We start from the raw sequence: 21740 nt of genomic DNA on the forward strand, positions 1-21740 counted from the left end.
CTTCGAAAAACCGTCAAGTTGATACAGTGGCTCAAATAGAATACGACAGTGGCTCGAATAACTGAAAATGATGAAGTCCGTGGTGCTGATGCAGTGTCCTCTGCATAGGTCAGAGCAGGAATTGGAATTTGGCCACAGGTTGCCAGTGTTAGCTCACCTACTCTTCACAAAAGACATCATTGGATTTTTAATGTCCGTCATCTCATACATTGGACGCCCAGTTTAACATCCATCCGAGGGACGGCACACATACGTTGATGAACCTCCCTGCCTCCGAAACAAGAATGACAGTTTATAGGTGGGCCGACATTAAAAACCCAGGATGTACCGTTCAGAGGTAAGGGTGCGTACCTCAGCACCATCCTGCCAGCCCCACTTTATGCGTACGTACCTCAGTACAATCCTGCCGGCCCCACTTTATGCAAGACAACAACAGGCATTTTAAGGCCATTTTCCCTGCAAGAGCGGGGTTAGCCTTGCGGTCCCCATGACAATCTTCTCCATTTTGCCCTATTTTCTGCATCTCCCCTTGTTAACCCCCTTGCCCGCATTTCTTCTTCGACCATCTTTAGCCAAGTCTTTCTCGGTCTTCCCCGTCCTCTACTTCCTTCTACATTCATTTCCATCACTCTTCTCAACCCGTCACTTTCATCCTTCCTCAACACATGACCAAACCATCTCAACCTGTTCCTCTTCACAGCATCCATCACAGGCTCTATTCCCATCATCTTTCGCAATTCATCATTTGTCTTCCCCTCTCCTCTCTCAACGATACTCCACACATACACCGAACCATTCGCATTTCCACCCTTTCCAGCCTTCGTTGCTGCTCTACGTTCATTACCCATGTCTCGCTCCCATAAATCATAACACTTCTCACACATGCAGCATACACCTTTCCCTTCAGCTTCAACGACACTCCCCTCCTCGTCAGCACGCCACTCAGTTCCTGAAACTTCTTCCATGACTTTCTTTATGCAAGACAACAGAAGATTAATCGTTCCAACCCTCACCCTAACCCTAACTAAGGAGGGTGCAGTGACACCACAGCCGCTCACCAGGCACCACACCAGCTCACCACACCAGCTCACCAAGCACCACAGCCGCTCACCAGGCACCACAGCCGCTCACCAGGCACCACAGCCGCTCACCAGGCACCACACCCGTTCACCAGGCACCACACCCGTTCACCAGGCATCACAGCCGCTCAACAGGCACCACAGCCGCTCAACAGGCACCACAGCCGCTCAACAGGCACCACAGCCGCTCAACAGGCACCACAGCCGCTCACCAGGCACCACACCCTCTCACCAGGCACCACAGCCGCTCACCAGGCACGACAGCCGCTCACCAGGCACCACAGCCGCTCACCAGGCACCACAGCCGCTCACCAGGCACCACAGCCGCTCACCAGGCACCACAGCCGCTCACCAGGCACCACACCAGCTCACCGGGCACCACAGCTGCTCACCAGGCACCACAGCCGCTCACCAGGCACCACAGCCGCTCACCAGGCACCACACCCGTTCACCAGGCACCACAGTGCACCCCCAGCACCCTCACCGCCATGTGCACCCCTATCCCCGTGTACAAAACTAAAATGCTCAGCAATTGGAAACCTTATACACACAGAATAAAATTACAAACAATTAACATACTGGAGAAACCAAGTGGTAAATACCTGCTGAACACGAGAAACAAAACAGGAAAAGAAGCAAATTAATAAATTCCCAATTTCAAAACAATGTTCATCAATTTATCTGTGACATGAAACATCCGTGATTAAACGATTCACATGGAAATATTGTTTATGATGAACAAATGAATCCAACATGGAGGATGCATGTCTCACCAGGTGCGTTGTTCCATACTCGTCTGCATTATCATAAGGCGGTAGATACTGAGAACACGCTTACAAATGTCCACCTGATGGTCCAACAAGCGTGACATGCCATACGAGGGCTCGAGTAGAAACACATTGGCAGAATGCGTGAGGATCACCTGCACACAAGATCACCTGCTCGTCACCCAAAGGCTGGGCCGAAAAGGTCAAAATTTCATTTTCATCCTCGCACATTCTCAAAGGGCCAGGACAGGTTATTGTAATCTGTCCATGTGTCATTGTGTGTATGTGTGTCTGCATGTCCACTTTAGTAGATGTGTGTCTGCATGTCCACTTTAAACTTTAGTAGATGTGTGTCTGCATGTCCGCTTTAGTAGATGTGTGTCTGCATGTCCGCTTTAGTAGATGTGTGTCTGCATGTCCGCTTTAGTAGATGAGTGTCTGCATGTCCGCTGTCGAAGATGTGTGTCTGCATGTCCGCTTCAGTAGATGTGTGTCTGCATGTCCGCTGTAGTAGATGTGTGTCTGCATGTCCGCTGTCGTAGATATGTGTCTGCATGTCCACTTTAAACTTTAGTAGATGTGTGCCTGCATGTCCGCTTTAGTAGATGTGTGTCTGCATGTCCGCTTTAATAGATGTGTGTCGGCATGTCCGCTGTAGTAGATGTGTGTCTGCATGTCCACTGTAGTAGATGTGTGTCTGCATGTCCGCTGTCGTAGATGTGTGTCTGCATGTCCACTGTCGTAGATGTGTGTCTGCATGTCCGCTGTCGTAGATGTGTGTCTGCATGCCCGCTGTCGTAGATGTGTGTCTGCATGCCCGCTGTCATAGATGTGTGTCTGCATGTCCACTTTAAACTTGAGTAGATCTCGCCCAGGCCCCGTACTTTAAGGTATCACCACCGGTGTAAGAAAGGGGATGCTGAGACAAATAACAATTGTATTTTTTTTGGAAACATTTGGTTTTACAAGTAAAATCGATCGTTTTACTGATATTCATTCATTCATTCATTCATTCATTCATTCATATCATGAGTTAAAAAGGTCATGTTCTTATTCCTCCCTCCCCACATCAACTATCCACACCATATTATTCCAAACATGCTTTACCCTATACACACATTCCTCTACACCACCTTCTTTTTTCTTATACTCCCACTTACCTTCCTCTCCCGTTTTACCTTTATGTTTAGTAGTGTAGCGGTTACCGCTGGGTATACACAATCGCCTTGCACCGACCGAGAACGCGGCCAGGGAGCGATCACCAGGCCGGGCTCGTCCAGGCCGCCCGGACAGGCCCAGACGCGCCTCTACTGGGCATGCCCGGACTCGCCGTTCCCAGGCTCGCCCGAGCCGCCCGGGCACGCCCGGTCTCGTCTTTCCCGGGCATGCCCAGACTCGCCGTTCCAGGGCTCGCCCAGGACACCCGGGCATGTCCAGACTCGCCTTTCCAGGGCTCGCCCAGGACGCCCGGGCACGCCCGCTCTCGCCTTTCCCGGGCAAACGCTCCGGCATGATGTGTATATATATTGCTGCCCGATAAACGGGCTTTTCAGAGTACCCGAGTTTGATACGTGGAATAAAGCAACTCGGACGAATTTCCGTCTTTGGTCGCGTCAATCCTTTCGACTCGCGTTGGAGCACAGCTCCTTCAGTAGTACCTTTTACCAAAGGTGGATGGAGGTGGTGTTTTCACCCATGTTTGTCTGTGAGCAGTGTATATCAAAAGCTTATGGACGGATTTGGATGAAACTTGGTTGACAGCTAGGGTGTGTGACAAGGACGAATTCATTCGATTTTGGTGAAGATCCTGAGATTACAAAACGTAAACTGTTCAGCCTGGCGGAGGTGTGCACCCTACTGAGTGTTGTTCTAGTTTCGCTTCCTCTGCATGAAATGCAGATGAATACCTGTTGTTTTTCCTCGAGTTTATTAGGTTTACTCTCCATGAAATGGAGAGTAACCTATTATTATTCCCAAAGTTTTTCTTATTATTCTTCTGCCCTATTTTGCACCTCCGAAAACTTTAAAATTAATGTTCTCAGCAACCGTTGGTCGGATTGACAGGAAATTTTCATCAAATGATCGGCTAGGCTCGTAGAATTTTTTAATGACAATTATGACATCATAGGTCACATGGTATGGGCACCATCTTGTAAAACACCTTCAACTTTGCCCTTCTATATATCTCCGGAACGGCTGAATGGAAACATTTGAGTAATGGCTCATTTTAAAGAACTCTACAATGGGAACAAAAAACATGTTTATTGAGTATATCAAAAATGCTAAAGTTAAGAGGTTAGAATTCGTCAAACACAATTTTTTCTCCCCCGAAAATGATATTTTTTCCCAGATGCTTCGTTAAAAAAAACTCAGAATGCAAAATTTTTTGAAGTCATACTTCACATGGCTCGGCCGCCATGTTGTTTTGAGTGAAACGTCTGAAAAAAACACTAAAATCCCATTTTCTCCAAAACGCCTGAACAGATCGAGCCCGAACTTGGCATGCATAATTGCATACCCATGACGAACAAAAAACTCAACGAGCACGACGTCATCCGTCACTTGGTTTCAAAGTTATGATGTTTTTAAGCATAAATTAGAAATGGTATCTCCTCCATAATTTGTGAAGATATCGAATGGAAACTTTACACAAATGTTCCTCATGGGGGGATGTTTAAATGTTACTTGAGATGTTTTGATAAGTCACATGGTTTGGCCGCAATAAATAATGGAAGGAAAATCCTAAAAAGCTTCTAACTCTTGAACCACTGCATTGATCGACTTGAATATTTAATGCAATGTAGCTCACATCAAGCGGAACAAGTATGCAAAATTTCAAGATGATTGGATGTACGGTCTGGAAGCTGGAAGTTGTTATTGCATGAAGAAGAAGAACCGCACACTTTTTCTTACCAGGCCATGTGACATAAGCACCTCACGAGCTAAGGGTAGCTCGGAATTAAATTCTGTCTTCGGATTTGGCAGTCGCTAGAGGGTGTTAACATTCGAATGCAACAAATCTGGGCAAATTCTGATGAATTTTCATAAGACGACACCATATTGTCATTTACATTGGAAAATAACAATGTAAAACTCTCCACCGCCTCGGCTTATTTCTCACTCTGAAGTTCATCCTGTCCTCAATTTTAAAGAGAAAGAGAGGTATCTGCAAGCAATGGTAACCTTTATTTGGTGGAAATCCGATGAAAAATGACGAAGTTATTCGAAATCTGACATTTTAAATTGATCGCATTTTCAAAGTGAATTCTTCCTCAGGTAAAATATCCATGCATGCAGGCAGACCTTACGGCGTCAATTTGGCTCCGATTTCAAATCGGATTTCGATTGTAGTCTTGCCTCGGATGAGTTAACAAAATACCACTACAAATTTGGTGGTGTGTGTGTGAGGGTGTGTGTGTAGGGGTGTGTGTGTGGGGATGTGTGTGTGGGGATGGGTGTGTGTGGGGATGTGTGTGTGTGTGTGGGGATGGGTGTGTGTGGGGATGTGTGTGTGTGTGTGGGGATGGGTGTGTGTGGGGATGGGTGTGTGTGGGGATGGGTGTGTGTGGGGATGGGTGTGTGTGGGGATGTGTGTGTGTGTGGGGATGTGTTTGTGTGGGGATGTGTGTGTGTAGGGATGTGTGTGTGTGTGTGTGGGGATGTGTGTGTGTGGGGATGTGTGTGTGTGGGGATGTGTGTGTGTGGGGATGTGTGTGTGTGGGGCTGTGTGTGTGGGGATGTTTATTGGGGGGGGGGGGGGGGTGTGCGTTTGTGTGGATATGTGTGTGGGGGGAGGGGTGTGGGGGTGTTTGTGTGTGGGTGTGTGTGTGCGGGTGGGGGTAGGGGGGATGTGTGTGTGTGTGTGTGTGTGTGTGTGTGTGTGTGTGTGTGTGTGTGTGTGTGTGTGTGTGTGTGTGTGTGTGTGTGTGTGTGTATCGGGGTTGTATCCAAGGGGGTTGTGTCAAAGCATGTCCAATGAAAGTGGGGTTGTATCAAAAGCGGGGTTGTATCAAAAGTGGGGTTGTATCAAAAGTGGGGTTGTATCAAAAGTGGGGTTGTATCAAAAGTGGGGTTGTATCAAAAGTGGGGTTGTATCAAAAGTGGGGCTGTATGAAAGCGGGAAGGCGGAGTAAACCGTTCATCACTGCCAGCAGTTATAAAGTGGCAGTTCTAGTTAGGTTTACTCTCCATTAAATGGAGAGTAACCTATTATTCCCAAAGTTTTTCTTATTAATCTTCTGCCCTGTTTTGCACCTCCGAAAATTTTAAAATTAATGTTCTCAGCAACCGTTGGTCGGATTGACAGGAAATTTTCTTCAAATGATTGGCTAGTCTAGTATAATTTTTTTATGTTAATTATGACGTCATCGGTCACGTGGTATGGGCGCCATATTGTAAAACACCTTCAACTTTACCCCTCTATATCTCCGGAACGACTGAATGGAAACATTTGAGTCATGACTCATTCTAAATAACTCTGCAATGGGAACAAAAAATATGTTTATTGAGTACTAGCAGAAGTACCCGGCATTGCCGGGCGGGGGAGGGGAGGGAAGGGGGAAGGGGAGGGGAGGGGAACAGGGGGGAGGGGAACAGGGGGGAGGGGAGGAGAGGGGGGGAGGGGAGAGGGAGGGGGGGAGGGGGAGGGGGAGAGGGAGGGGGGAGGGGGAGGGGAGAGGGAGGGGGGAGGGGGAGGGGAGGGGAGAGGGAGGGGGGAGGGGGAGGGGGAGGGGGGCGGGGAGGGCAGAAAGGAAGGGGTAGGGGGGAAAGGGAGGAGCATGGGGGAAAGGGAGGGGGAGGGGAGGGTGGAGGGGGATGGGGAAGGGGTAGGGCGGAAAGGAAGGGGTAGGGGGGAAAGGGAGGGGCATGGGGGAAAGGGAGGGGGAGGGGAGAGGGAGGGGAGGGGGAGGGGAGGGGGGGGAGGAGAGGAGGGGAAAGGGGAGTGGGGAAGGGGAGAGGGTAGGGTGGATGGAGAAGGGAGTGGGAAGGGTAGGCGGAGGGGGAGGGGGAGGGGGAGGGGAGGGGGAGGCGGAGGGGGAGGGGAGGAGGGGGGAGGGGGGAGGAGGGAGGGAGGAGGGGGGAGGGGGGAGAGGGAGCGAGGGGGGAGGGGGAGGGGGAGGGATGGGGAGGGGGGAGAGGAGTGGGAGGGTGGGGGGGAGGGAGGAGTGGGAGGGTGGGGGGAGGGAGGATTGGGAGGGTGGGGGGGAGGGAGGAGTGGGAGGGGGGTGGTAGAGGGGGAGGGCGAGGGGGTGGGGGAGGTGGAGGGGGTTGGGGAGGTGGAGGTGGAGGGGGAGGTGGAGGGGAGGGGAGGGGGAGGGGGGAGAGGGAGGGGGAGAGGGGTGGGGAAGGGGTGGGGAAGGGGTAGGACAGAAAGGAAGGGGTAGGGGGGAAAGGGAGAAAGGGAGAGGATGGGGAAGGGGTAGGGCAGAAAGGAAGGGGTAGGGGGGGGAAAGGGAGGGGCATGGTGGAAAGGGAGGGGGAGGGGAGGGGAAGGGGAGAGGAGGGGAAAGGGGAGGGGGGAAGGAGTGAGGGTAGGGTGGAGGGAGAGGGAGGGGGAAGGGTAGGGGGGAGGGGGAGGGGGGGAAAGGGAGGGGGAGTGGGAGGGAGGGGGAGGAGGGGAGGGGGAGGGGGAGGGGGAGGGAGTAGGGGGCGAGGGCAGGGGGAGGGGAGGAGGGGGGGGAGGGGGAGGGGGATGGGGGGAGGGAGTGGGGGAGGGGGAGGGGGGAGGAGATGGGGGAGGGGGGAGGGGAGGGGGGAGGGGAGGGGGGGAGGGGTGGGGGAGAGGAGGGGAGGGGGGAGGGCAGAGAGGAGTGGGAGGGTGGGGGGAGGGAGAGGGGGAGGGGGAGGGGAGGGGGGAGGGAGAGGGGGAGTGGGGGAGGGGAGAGGGGAGGGGGGAGGGGAGGGGGAGGGATGGGAGGGGGGAGAGGAGTGGGAGGGTGGGGGGAGGGAGGAGGGGGAGGTGGAGGGGGAGGTGGAGGGGGGGGAGGTGGGGGGGAGGGGGGAGGGAGAGGGAGAGGGGAGGGGTGGGGGAGGGGGAGGGGGAGGGGGTGGGGGAGGGGGTGGGGGAGGGGGTGGGGGAGGGGGTGGGGGGAGGGGGGAGGGGGGGAGGGGGTTGGGGGAGGGGGGGTGGGTAAGGGGTAGGACAGAAGGGATGGGGTAGGGGGGGGAAAGGGAGGAGATGGGGGGAAGGGAGGGGAGGGGAGGGGGAGGGGGAGGGGGATGGGGAAGGGGTATGGCAGAAAGGAAGGGGTAGGGGGGAAGGGAGGGGCATGGGGGAAAGGAGGGGGAGGGGAGGGGAAAGGGGAGGGGGGAAGGGGACAGGGTAGGGTGGAGGGGGAAGGGTGGGGGGAGGGGGAGGGGGGAAAGGGAGGGGGAGGAGGGAAGGGGAGGGGAGGAATATAGATGGTTACTGGCAATTGATCACATCCAGAAATGATGTAATCCACACAATTTATGTACTTTACATAACGTTAATAGGAATACATGGCCGTGTCGATGGGAAATACAGTTTGTTTGAAATAAATCAAAAATATCAGATGAAAGTGAAAAAAAACCTATGTGGTGTGAATGGCAATGTTCCTCGCTGAAATGTGATAAAACTGAATTACGTGCGCACGCATAACTGTGAGATTATGGCGGTAAAGTTGGAACATCACGTGATCCTAGCAGAAGTACCCGGCATTGCCGGGTGGGGGAGGGGAGACCCGTACATTCCCAACCCGTACATTCGCCCTCTCGACTCAAGCTCGTATTCGATTCGTATTCGAAATCGAAAGGGGAAAGGGGAAATCCTTCGTATTCGAATTCGTAAACACGAAATATGAATTAAAATTTAATTCATATCGCACAAAATCGACACAAAACACTGTCGCATAAAGGTGAAAAAACGCAATGGCTTTTCGCCCTGAATCACGTGCAAACGTGTGACGTGTGACGGGATGGAACATCACGTGATCGCTCTGAGCGAGTCAGCGAGCTGCTCGCACTGGCTGAGATTAGCGGGTACTTCGCTGAAATGCGCTGAGGTAAATATGAATAAAAAATATGGATCTCGTCAAATATGGTCTCAGCCATGTTCGTCCCAGGCTCAATGGCCATGTCTATGCCAAATATCAAGCACGTGAGCCTCTCCGTTTCGGAGTCTATCGGTAACATTACACACACACACACACACACACACACACACACACACACACACACACACACACACACACACACACACACACACACACACACACACACGCACACACGCACACACGCACACACGCACACACACAAACTGTGTTTTATATATATAGATATTAGAAATGCTAACGTTAAGAGGTTAGAATTCGTCAAACACATTTTTTCTCCCCTGGAAATGATATTTTTTCCCAGATGCTTCGTTTAAAAAAACTCAGAATGCAAAAATTTTGAAGTCATACGTCACATGGTTCGGCCGCCATATTGTTTTGAGTGAAAAGACTGAAAAAAAACCCTCAAATCCCATTTTATCCAAAACGCCTGAACAGATCAAGCCCAAACTTGGCATGCACAATCGCATACCCATGACGAACAAAAAGGCAACGAGCATGATGTCATCCATCACATGTTTTTTTTTTTTTTTTTTTTTTTGTTGTATACAAGATCGAGGCTCGTGAAAGAGCGAACATTAATCACACAGAAAGACAAACCGACACATAAAACATATAACATCGGGAGCGGTAGACAAGATGGGGAGAGAGGGGGAAGGACACAAACACAACATTTGAGAGCAGGGACCGAGAGACATGGAGACATCGAGAGATCTGAGAGAGGGCGAGGGCTTTGGGGGGGGGGGCATGGGAAGGGGGCGGTGGGAGAGGTATAAAACATATGGACACTGCCAGGACTTCCAGGAAAGAAGTTGGAATTTCAAACAAGGTGGATCTGGGGTGAATTAGCGGGGGTAGAAAAGATCAAGATTTTGGATGGGGGAAGATAAGAGATGGTGGTGAACAGCTGTTTTAAAGACCTGGAGGGAGGAGTGGGATTGAAGGGAGTGTGGGAGTTTGTTCCAGAGGCGGGAGAAAAGAGGAATGAAGGAGTGAAGGTGAGCAGAGAGTCGAGATTTTGGCAGTTTAACCATCAGAGGCTTGCTGGCAGATCTTGTGCGACCTGTAGGAATATTTGGGGGACAGAGCACAGAGAGAGCTGGGGGAGCAAGGCCGGAGAGGAGTCGGTAGAAGACAGAAAGACCACCTACCTGCCTGCGGTGAGTGAGTGAAAGGCCCTCAGAGATAGCTTCATCGCGGGAGATTCCAATGATTCTGAAAGCTTTGGTTTCAACAGCGTGAAGCCGAGCTAGGTGTGAGGCAGGAGCACCAGCCCATAGGGGAGAACAGTATTCCATTGAGCTGCGGATGAAAGCCTTGTATGTGGTGAAGAGCTCAGGTGTGCCTAGGAAGGACTTCGCACGACGGAGGATGCCCAGTCGGCGACTGGCTTTGCAGGCCAGTTTGGAAATGTGGTTTTCCCAAGAAAGATCATGGCAGATAGTGAGACCCAAAAGCTTGAGCGACAGAACTTCTTGGAGAGGATTGTTGAGAAAGTAGATGGGAGGGTTGTCCAGTCGATCTTTTCGGAGAGACATAGTAAGAGTGTGAGATTTGTCAGGATTGAAAGACATGTTCCACTTGTTTGACCAGTCTGTGATTTTGTCCAGGTCTTCAGAGAGTGAGGAGGCTGCAGACTGCCGATCTGAGGGAAGAGGGATGGAGCGGCAGAGAGTGGAGTCATCAGCAAAGAGATAGAGAGGATTTTCCAGAGAGTCGGAGAGATCATTGATAAAGACCAGAAAAAGCACAGGGCCCAGCACACTGCCTTGGGGAACTCCAGCCTGAACAGGAAGGGGAGATGAGAGAAATCCATTCAGGGCCACACGTTGACTATGACCAGAGAGGAGGTCCGCAAGCCATGCATGGAGATTTCCATGGATACCATAGGAGTAGAGTTTGGTGAGCAGAGCTGGGTGCCAGACCGTTTCGAAGGTACGTGATATGTCGAGGGAGACAGCTCTAATTTCCTGTTTGGCATTGAGGACCTCCATCCATTGTTGAGACAGGAGAAGCAGCATGTCCAGAGTAGAGTGACCTGGTCTGAATCCAAATTGATGATCAGAGATCAAGCCATTGGAGAAGAGGAAAGATTTCATATCCGAAGCAATGATGGATTCCATGACTTTGCTGATAATTGGGAGCAGGCTGATTGGTCTGTCGTTAAAAGGATCTGTTTTTGCACCTTTTTTGTGTAAAGCGGTAATGTTTGCTGATTTCCAGGATGCTGGCAGATGACCTTGAGCAAAAGATAGGGTGAAAAGAACAGAGAGAGGGTGAGATAGAGTGGCAGAGCAGGATTTTAGGACCCGTGGGCTGATGCCGTCTGGTCCAGTTGCAGAATCAGAGTCGAGGTTAGACAAAAACTCCTCCACCTTGTCAGGAGAGAAGGACACAGAGTCCAGGAGCAGTTGGGTTCGACTGGGAAAGGTGGGAACAGAGAGAGATGGGTTTGGGACTAAAGATTTTGAGGCAAACACAGAGTTGAGGCATTCGGCTTTGTCACGTGCGATGTCAACTGTGTGGCCATTTGAGGTAAGGGATGGGATGGAGGGGGAACAAACACCAGAAACGGATTTGACCAGATGCCACCAGGATTTGGAGGAAGGAGACAGGTTTGAGAGTTCGTTCTTGAGTGAGGAGAGATAGTGCTTCCTGGCACTCCTGAAGGGAGACACACACTTGTTCCGAGCTTGGTGGAAGGAACTGAGATTGCCTTCAGTTGGATTAGCCTTCCAAGAGGCAAAGGCAAGTTGTTTCAGGGCAACTGCCTCACCACAAGATTCGGTGTACCATGGACGGGAGGAAGGGTAAGACAACTGAAGACGAGATGGGATAAATCTGTTCATGAGAGTGATCAGTTTGCTTTGGAAGAATTCCCAGGAAGAATTGATGTCAGAGGCAGTGGAGATGGGAGACCAATCCAGACGATTGATGGCTGCTTGAAGCCCGTCCCAGTCAGCCTGAGTGAAATGCCAGACTCTTCGACGCTGAGGAGGCTCTCTGAGAATGGCCAGAGAGATGTCCACTTTGACAAGCACATGATCAGAAGAACCGATTGGAGCAGAAGAAGAGCAGCAGACATTAGCAGGGAAGTTTGTCATAACCAAGTCTAGAAGAGAAGAAACTCCATTGGCTGAGATCCGGGTCGGGAAATTGACAGATTGTGTCAATCCCAGTGAGTCACAGAAGTCCTTTGCTGAGGTGCCATGACTGGTGAGAGAGGAATGGTTTCAGAGTTATGACATTTTAAAGCATAAACTATAAATGGTATCTCCTCCATAATTTGTGAGATATCGAGTGGAAACTTTACACAAATGTTCCTCATGGGAGGATGTTTCATTGTTACTTGAGACGTTTTGATAAGTCACATGGTTTGGCCGCAATAAATAATGGAAGGAAAATCCTAAAATGCCTCTAACTCTTGAACCACTGCATTGGTCGACTTGAGTTTTTAATGCTTTCTCGACCTCATCAAGCCGAACAAGTGTGCCAAATTTCAAGATGATTGGATGTACGGTCTGGAAGCTAGAAGTTGTTATTGCGTGAAGAAGAAGAACCGCAACACTTTTTCTTACCAGGCCATGTGACATAACCACCTCTTTGGATTTGGCAGTCGCGAGAGGGTGTTAACATTCGAATGCAACAAATCTGGGCAAATTCTGATGAATTTTTGTAAAACTATGCACTATATTGTCATTTACATTGGAAAATAACATTGTAAAACTCTCCGCCGCCTCGGCTTTATTCTAGCTCTGAAGTTCACCCTGTCTTCACTTTTAGAGAGAAAGAGAGGTATCTGCAAGCAATAGTAACCTTTATTTGGTGGAAATCCGAAGAAAAATGACAAAGTTATTCGAAATCTAACATTTTAAATTGATCGCATTTTCAAAGTGAATTCTTACTGATGTAAAATATCCATGCGTGCAGGCGTGTGTGTGTGTGTGTGTGTGTGTGTGTGTGTGTGTGTGTGTGTGTGTGTGTGTGTGTGTGTGGGGATGTGTGTGTGTGTATGTGTGTGTGTATGGGAGTGTGTGTGTTAGTGTTTGTGTGTGTGGGGGGGGGGGTGTGGGGGGGGGTGTGAGTGTGTGTGTGTGGGGGTGTGTGTGTATCGGGGTTGTATCGAAGGGGGGTTGTATCGAAGGGGGGTTGTATCAAAGCATATCGAATGAAAGTGGGGTTGGAAGAAAGCGGCAAGGCGGAGTAAATCGTTCATCACTGCCAGCAGTTATAAAGTGGCAGTTCTAGTTATTATTATTCTGCCAGACGTTCACTTTCGTAAACTTTAAAATCAACGTTCTCAGCAACCGTTGGTCTGATTGAGAATAAATTTTCACCAAGTGATTGGCTAGACATGTAGAATTTTTTACTGCCAATTATGACGTCATAGGACACATGGTATGGGCGCCATCTTGGAAAACACCTTCAACTTTGCCCCTCCATATCTCCAAAACGCTCAATGGAAAAAATTGAGTCATGGCTCATTCTAAAGAACTCTGCAATGCGACCAAAAAACATGTTTATTTAGGATTTTAAAAGTGCTAACGTTACGAAGTTAGAATTCGACAAATAAGCCCCTTTTTTTGTATATAGAATCAAGAGCTAACACATTGAACATGAAAACATGCAAAGACACATAAAACATACAATGAAGGGAGAGCGGGAGACAAGAGGGGGAGAGAGAGGGAAGCACACAAGCACAACAGTAGAGATATGCCACGATAGATATGCCACAAGCGACTCCTTGAAGCCACGAATATGCTTTTTTTACATGACCTAAGTGAAAGAAAAATCAGAATGCAAAATTTTTTGACGCCATACGTCACATGGTTCGGCCGCCATATTGCTTTTCGTGAAAAACACGAAAAACCATTTTTCTCCACAATAGCTGAACAGATCAAGCCCAAACTTTGCATGCACAATCACATGCCCATGACGAACAAAAAGTTCCCACTTTATGACGTCGTACGTCGCATCGTTTAGGAGTTATGACGTTTTTAAGCATAAATGTTAAATCCTATCTTCCTAATTTTTGAAAATATCGAGTGGAAACTTTACACAAACGTTCCCCATGTGGGGAAGTTAAAACGTTACTTAGGACGTTTCGATGAGTCACATGGTTTGGCCGCAATTAATAATTGAATAGTTATCTTAAAAAGCTTTTGTCTCTTGAACCGCTGCATTGATCGACTTGAAATTTTTATGTAATGCAGCTCTCATCAAGGGGAATAAGTGTTTAAAATTACAACATGATTGGTTTACGGTCTGGAAGCTAGAAGTCGTTATTGTTGAAAGAAAAAGAAACGCAACGCTTTTTTTTTCCTCAGGCCATGTAACTGATTGGTTTCCTGCATCATAGCTTTGCATAGCCTTTCTGATTTTGAGAGATAAGAACACGAGGAGAAGAATAAAGTAAGTTGGAAGTTTGTGGGATTTGTGGTTTTTAAGTTATCGTCGAATAAGGAAATCGCGTCTTTGCTGAGGGTCGTGCCTTAATTTTCACTTGGCGCGATTCGTGCAGGCTGTTTCAACCCGGATTTAAATTCAGTTTTCCGATTTGGTAGTGGCTCGGGGGTGTTAACACCTGACCACCACAAACTCAGTGCAAATCGGATACATTTTGACCGAGTTACCGCAGGAGCGAGTGGGTCTATATTTTAATTTTAACTTGGCGCGATTCGTGCAGGCTGGCCGTACGGGCTTGTTTCAGCTCGGATTTGAATTTGGTTTTCGGATTTGGTAGTCACGAGAGTGTGTTAACACCCGGCTACCACAAACATGGTGCAAACCAGATAAAATTTGACCGAGTTACCTCAGGTGGCAAGTGGGTAATTATTTAATTTTTCACTTGGCGCGATTCGTGTACGCTGGCCGTACGTGCTCGTCTTAACTTGGATTTGAATTCTATTTTCACTTTTAATGGAATGTTGGGGGTTGTGCAGCCGCTGATGACTTTTAATTGGTCAAAATCAGTCAAACAGCCACTGAAATACCCCAATGGTACTCGAACCATGCATGCTATGTGCTGTGAATAAAGATGTGTGCAGGAATTGTCCTCCAATGCTTTATATATATCGCTACATGTTATTGTTGGTTGTTGAATGTATAATGAGGTTGTGGCAGGCCTTCTGACGTGAGTGTGCTGATTACAACAACAGGTAGGCTCAGTTAAGCTGTGTACGAACAAAAAGTTCCCACTTTATGACGTCGTACGTCGCATCGTTTGTGAGGTAGGATAGCACCTGGGGCCTAGGATGAAAGCGGGGTTGTATCAAAGTGAGGTTGTATGAAAGTGACGTTGTATCAAAAGCGGGGTTGTATGAAAGCAGAGGAAACCGGTCATCACTGCCTGCAGTTACAAAGTGGCAGTTCTAGTTTATTTTATTTTCACAATTTAGAACCCCTAAAGTCCAAGGAAAACTTGACATCTGCCAAATAAAATACATTAACTTCTTAATGTAGCTGAATGAATCAAATTGGCGTCCTTTATATGAACTTTTCTAGAGCATTACTTGGTTCCGCCGAAGAACACAAGGGTAGACCAGCATGCACATGAGATTTTTGAATGTCCCTTCTTTTCTATTGCTTGGCATTTTCTACAAGCTATGGAATGTCCTTTCTTTTCTATTGCTTGGCAATTTCTACAAGCTATGGAATATCCCTCTTTTCTATTGCTTGGCATTTTCTACAAGCTATGGAATGTCCCTTCTTTTCTATTGCTTGGCATTTTCTACAAGCTATGGAATGTCCCCTCTTTTCTATTGCTTGGAATTTTCTACAAGCTATGGAATGTCCCTTCTTTTCTATTGCTTGGCATTTTCTACAAGCTATGGAATGTCCCTTCTTTTCTATTGCTTGGCATTTTCTACAAGTTATGGAATGTCCCTTCTTTTCTATTGCTTGGCATTTTCTACAAGCCATGGAATGTCCCTTCTTTTCTATTGTTTGGCATTTTCTACAAGCTATGGAATGTCCTTTCTTTTCTATTGCTTGGCATTTTCTACAAGCTATGGAATGCCCCTTCTTTTCTATTGTTTGGCATTTTCTACAAGCTATGGAATGTCCTTTCTTTTCTATTGCTTGGCATTTTCTACAAGCGATGGAATGTCCCTTCTTTTCTATTGTTTGGCATTTTCTACAAGCTATGGAATGTCCCTTCTTTTCTATTGTTTGGCATTTTCTACAAGATATGGAATGTCCCTTCTTTTCTATTGCTTGGCATTTTCTACAAGCGATGGAATGTCCCTTCTTTTCTATTGTTTGGCATTTTCTACAAGCTATGGAATGTCCCTTCTTTTCTATTGTTTGGCATTTTCTACAAGCTATGGATTGTCCTTTCTTCTCTATTGCTTGGCATTTTCTACAAGCGATGGAATGTCCCTTCTTTTCTATTGTTTGGCATTTTCTACAAGCTATGGAATGTCCTTTCTTTTCTATTGCTTGGCATTTTCTACAAGCGATGGAATGTCCCTTCTTTTCTATTGTTTGGCATTTTCTACAAGCTATGGAATGTCCCCACTTTTCTATTGCTTGGAATTTTCTACAAGATATGGAATGTCCCTTCTTTTCTATTGTTTGGCATTTTCTACAAGCTATGGAATATCCCTCTTTTCTATTGCTTGGCATTTTCTACAAGCTATGGAATATCCCCTCTTTTCTCTTGTTTAGCATTTACTACAAGCTATGGAATGTCCCTTCTTTTCTATTGTTTGGCATTTTCAACAAGCGATGGAATGTCCCTTCTTTTCTCTTGTTTGGCATTTTCTCCAAGCTATGGAATGTCCTCTCTTTTCTATTGTTTGGCATTTTCTGCAAGCTATGGAATATCCCTTCTTTTCTATTGTTTGGCATTTTCTACAAGCTATGGAATATCCCTTCTTTTCTATTGTTTGGCATTTTCTACAAGCTATGGAATATCCCTTCTTTTCTATTGTTTGGCATTTTCTACAAGCTATGGAATGTCCCCTCTTTTCTATTGTTTGGCATTTTCTACAAGCTATGGAATATCCCTTCTTTTCTATTGTTTGGCATTTTCTACAAGCTATGGAATATCCCCTCTTTTCTATTGTTTGGCATTTTCTACAAGCTATGGAATGTCCCTTCTTTTCTCTTGTTTGGCATTTTCTCCAAGCTATGGAATGTCCTCTCTTTTCTATTGTTTGGCATTTTCTGCAAGCTATGGAATATCCCTTCTTTTCTATTGTTTGGCATTTTCTACAAGCTATGGAATGTCCCCTCTTTTCTATTGTTTGGCATTTTCTACAAGCTATGGAATGTCCCCTCTTTTCTATTGTTTGGCATTTTCTACAAGCTATGGAATGTCCCCTCTTTTCTATTGCTTGGCATTTTCTACAAGCCATGGAATGTCCCTTCTTTTCTATTGCTTGGCATTTTCTACAAGCTATGGAATGTCCCCTCTTTTCTATTGCTTGGCATTTTCTACAAGCTATGGAATGTCCCTTCTTTTCTATTGCTTGGCATTTTCTACAAGCTATGGAATGTCCCTTCTTTTCTATTGCTTGGCATTTTCTACAAGCTATGGAATGTCCTTTCTTTTCTATTGCTTGGCATTTTCTACAAGCTATGGAATGTCCCTTCTTTTCTATTGCTTGGCATTTTCTACAAGCCATGGAATGTCCCCTCTTTTCTATTGCTTGGCATTTTCTACAAGCTATGGAATGTCCCTTCTTTTCTATTGCTTGGAATTTTCTACAAGCTATGGAATGTCCCTTCTTTTCTATTGCTTGGCATTTTCTACAAGCCATGGAATGTCCCTTCTTTTCTATTGCTTGGCATTTTCTACAAGCTATGGAATATCCCTTCTTTTCTATTGTTTGGCATTTTCTACAAGCTATGGAATGTCCCCTCTTTTCTATTGCTTGGCATTTTCTACAAGCTATGGAATGTCCCTTCTTTTCTATTGCTTGGCATTTTCTACAAGCTATGGAATGTCCCTTCTTTTCTATTGCTTGGCATTTTCTACAAGCCATGGAATGTCCCTTCTTTTCTATTGTTTGGCATTTTCTACAAGTGATGGAATGTCCCCTCTTTTCTATTCTTTGGCATTTTCTACAAGCGATGGAATGTCCCCTCTTTTCTCTTGTTTGGCATTTTCTACAAGCTATGGAATGTCCTTTCTTTTCTATTGTTTGGCATTTTCTACAAGCTATGGAATGTCCCTTCTTTTCTATTGTTTGGCATTTTCTACAAGCTATGGAATGTCCTTTCTTTTCTATTGTTTGGCATTTTCTACAAGCGATGGAATATCCCTTCTTTTCTATTGTTTGGCATTTTCTACAAGCAATGGAATGTCCCTTCTTTTCTATTGTTTGGCATTTTCTACAAGCGATGGAATGTCCCTTCTTTTCTATTGTTTGGCATTTTCTACAAGCTATGGAATATCCCTTCTTTTCTATTGTTTGGCATTTTCTACAAGCTATGGAATATCCCTTCTTTTCTATTGTTTGGCATTTTCTACAAGCTATGGAATATCCCTTCTTTTCTATTGTTTGGCATTTTCTACAAGCCATGGAATATCCCTTCTTTTCTATTGTTTGGCATTTTCTACAAGCTATGGAATATCCCTTCTTTTCTATTGTTTGGCATTTTCTACAAGCTATGGAATATCCCTTCTTTTCTATTGTTTGGCATTTTCTACAAGCTATGGAATGTCCCTTCTTTTCTATTGTTTGGCATTTTCTACAAGCTATGGAATGTCCCTTCTTTTCTATTGTTTGGCATTTTCTACAATCTATGGAATGTCCCTTCTTTTCTATTGTTTGGCATTTTCCACAAGCTTTGGAATGTCCCTTCTTTTCTATTGTTTGGCATTTTCTACAAGCTATGGAATGTCCCTTCTTTTCTCTTGTTTGGCATTTTCTACAAGCTTTGGAATGTCCCTTCTTTTCTCTTGTTTGGCATTTTCTACAAGCTATGGAATGTCCCCTCTTTTCTATTGCTTGGCATTTTCTACAAGCGATGGAATGTCCCTCTTTTCTATTGTTTGGGATTTTCTACAAGCTATGGAATGTCCCCTCTTTTCTATTGTTTGGCATTTTCTACAACCTATGGAATGTCCCTTCTTTTCTCTTGTTTGGCATTTTCTACAAGCTATGGAATGTCCCCTCTTTTCTGTTGTTTGGCATTTTCTACAAGCTTTGGAATGTCCCTTCTTTTCTCTTGTTTGGCATTTTCTACAAGCTATGGAATGTCCCCTCTTTTCTATTGTTTGGCATTTTCTACAAGCTTTGGAATGTCCTTTCTTTTCTATTGTTTGGCATTTTCTACAATCTATGGAATGTCCCTTCTTTTCTCTTGTTTGGCATTTTCTACAAGCTTTGGAATGTCCCTTCTTTTCTCTTGTTTGGCATTTTCGACAAGCTATGGAATGTCCCCTCTTTTCTATTGCTTGGCATTTTCTACAAGCGATTGAATGTCCCTCTTTTCTATTGTTTGGGATTTTCTACAAGCTATGGCATGTCCCCTCTTTTCTATTGTTTGGCATTTTCTACAACCTATGGAATGTCCCTTCTTTTCTCTTGTTTGGCATTTTCTACAAGCTATGGAATGTCCCCTCTTTTCTGTTGTTTGGCATTTTCTACAAGCTTTGGAATGTCCCTTCTTTTCTCTTGTTTGGCATTTTCTACAAGCTATGGAATGTCCCCTCTTTTCTATTGTTTGGCATTTTCTACAAGCTTTGGAATGTCCTTTCTTTTCTATTGTTTGGCATTTTCTACAATCTATGGAATGTCCTTTCTTTTCTATTGTTTGGCATTTTCTACAAGCTATGGAATGTCCCTTCTTTTCTATTGTTTGGCATTTTCTCCAAACTATGGAATATCCCTTCTTTTCTATTGTTTGGCATTTTCTACAAGCTATGGAATATCCCTTCTTTTCTATTGTTTGGCATTTTCTCCAAGCTATGGAATATCCCTTCTTTTCTATTGTTTGGCATTTTCTACAAGCTATGGAATATCCCTTCTTTTCTATTGTTTGGCATTTTCTACAAGCTATGGAATATCCCTTCTTTTCTATTGTTTGGCATTTTCTCCAAGCTATGGAATATCCCTTCTTTTCTATTGTTTGGCATTTTCTACAACCTATGGAATGTCCCTTCTTTTCTATTGTTTGGCATTTTCTCCAAGCTATGGAATATCCCTTCTTTTCTATTGTTTGGCATTTTCTACAACCTATGGAATGTCCCTTCTTTTCTATTGTTTGGCATTTTCTACAAGCTATGGAATATCCCTTCTTTTCTATTGTTTGGCATTTTCTACAAGCTATGGAATATCCCTTCTTTTCTATTGTTTGGCATTTTCTACAAGCTACGGAATGTCCCTTCTTTTCTATTGCTTGGAATTTTCTACAAGCTATGGAATGTCCCTTCTTTTCTATTGTTTGGCATTTTCTACAAGCTTTGGAATATCCCTTCTTTTCTCTTGTTTGGCATTTTCTACAAGCTTTGGAATGTCCCTTCTTTTCTCTTGTTTGGCATTTTCTACAAGCTATGGAATGTCCCCTCTTTGCTATTGCTTGGCATTTTCTACAAGCGATGGAATGTCCCTCTTTTCTATTGTTTGGGATTTTCTACAAGCTATGGAATGTCCCCTCTTTTCTATTGTTTGGCATTTTCTACAATTTATGGAATGTCCCTTCTTTTCTCTTGTTTGGCATTTTCTACAAGCTATGGAATGTCCCCTCTTTTCTGTTGTTTGGCATTTTCTACAAGCTTTGGAATGTCCCTTCTTTTCTATTGTTTGGCATTTTCTACAAGCTATGGAATGTCCCCTCTTTTCTATTGTTTGGCATTTTCTACAAGCGATGGAATGTCCTTTCTTTTCTATTGTTTGGCATTTTCTACAAGCTATGGAATGTCCCTCTTTTCTATTGCTTGGCATTTTCTACAAGCCATGGAATGTCCCTTCTTTTCTATTGCTTGGCATTTTCTACAAGCTATGGAATGTCCCCTCTTTTCTATTGTTTGGCATTTTCTACAAGCTTTGGAATGTCCCTTCTTTTCTATTGTTTGGCATTTTCTACAAGCTATGGAATGTCCCCTCTTTTCTATTGTTTGGCATTTTCTACAAGCGATGGAATGTCCTTTCTTTTCTATTGTTTGGCATTTTCTACAAGCTATGGAATGTCCCTCTTTTCTACTGCTTGGCATTTTCTACAAGCCATGGAATGTCCCTTCTTTTCTATTGTTTGGCATTTTCTACAAGCTATGGAATGTCCCCTCTTTTCTATTGTTTGGCATTTTCTACAAGCTATGGAATGTCCCTTCTTTTCTATTGTTTGGCATTTTCTACAAGCTATGGAATGTCCCTCTTTTCTATTGCTTGGCATTTTCTACAAGCCATGGAATGTCCCTTCTTTTCTATTGCTTGGCATTTTCTACAAGCTATGGAATGTCCTCTCTTTTCTATTGTTTGGCATTTTCTACAAGTGATGGAATGTCCCCTCTTTTCTATTCTTTGGCATTTTCTACAAGCGATGGAATGTCCCCTCTTTTCTCTTGTTTGGCATTTTCTACAAGCTATGGAATGTCCTTTCTTTTCTATTGTTTGGCATTTTCTACAAGCCATGGAATGTCCCTTCTTTTCTATTGTTTGGCATTTTCTACAAGCGATGGAATATCCCTTCTTTTCTATTGTTTGGCATTTTCTACAAGCTATGGAATATCCCTTCTTTTCTATTGTTTGGCATTTTCTACAAGCTATGGAATGTCCCTTCTTTTCTATTGTTTGGCATTTTCTACAAGCTATGGAATGTCCCTCTTTTCTATTGCTTGGCATTTTCTACAAGCCATGGAATGTCCCTTC

General features: G+C 45.5%; 1 protein-coding gene across 2 annotated transcripts in view; it reads right to left on the bottom strand.

Annotated features, from left to right (window-relative positions):
• The window catches only part of LOC137435670 (ral GTPase-activating protein subunit alpha-1), a 532061-nt gene that overhangs the window by 310065 nt on the left and 200256 nt on the right, over window positions 1–21740 (bottom strand). For both annotated transcript variants that reach the window (XM_068129617.2, XM_068129616.2), the window contains exon 14: window positions 1853–2001. In XM_068129617.2, coding sequence (XP_067985718.2) covers window positions 1853–2001 — 149 coding nt within the window. The remainder of the gene's footprint in view (window positions 1–1852; window positions 2002–21740) is intronic.

Source organism: Myxine glutinosa, chromosome 9 (assembly GCF_964187855.1).
Source record: "Myxine glutinosa chromosome 9, kmMyxGlut1.1, whole genome shotgun sequence".
Classification (NCBI taxonomy): Eukaryota; Metazoa; Chordata; class Myxini; order Myxiniformes; family Myxinidae; genus Myxine; species Myxine glutinosa.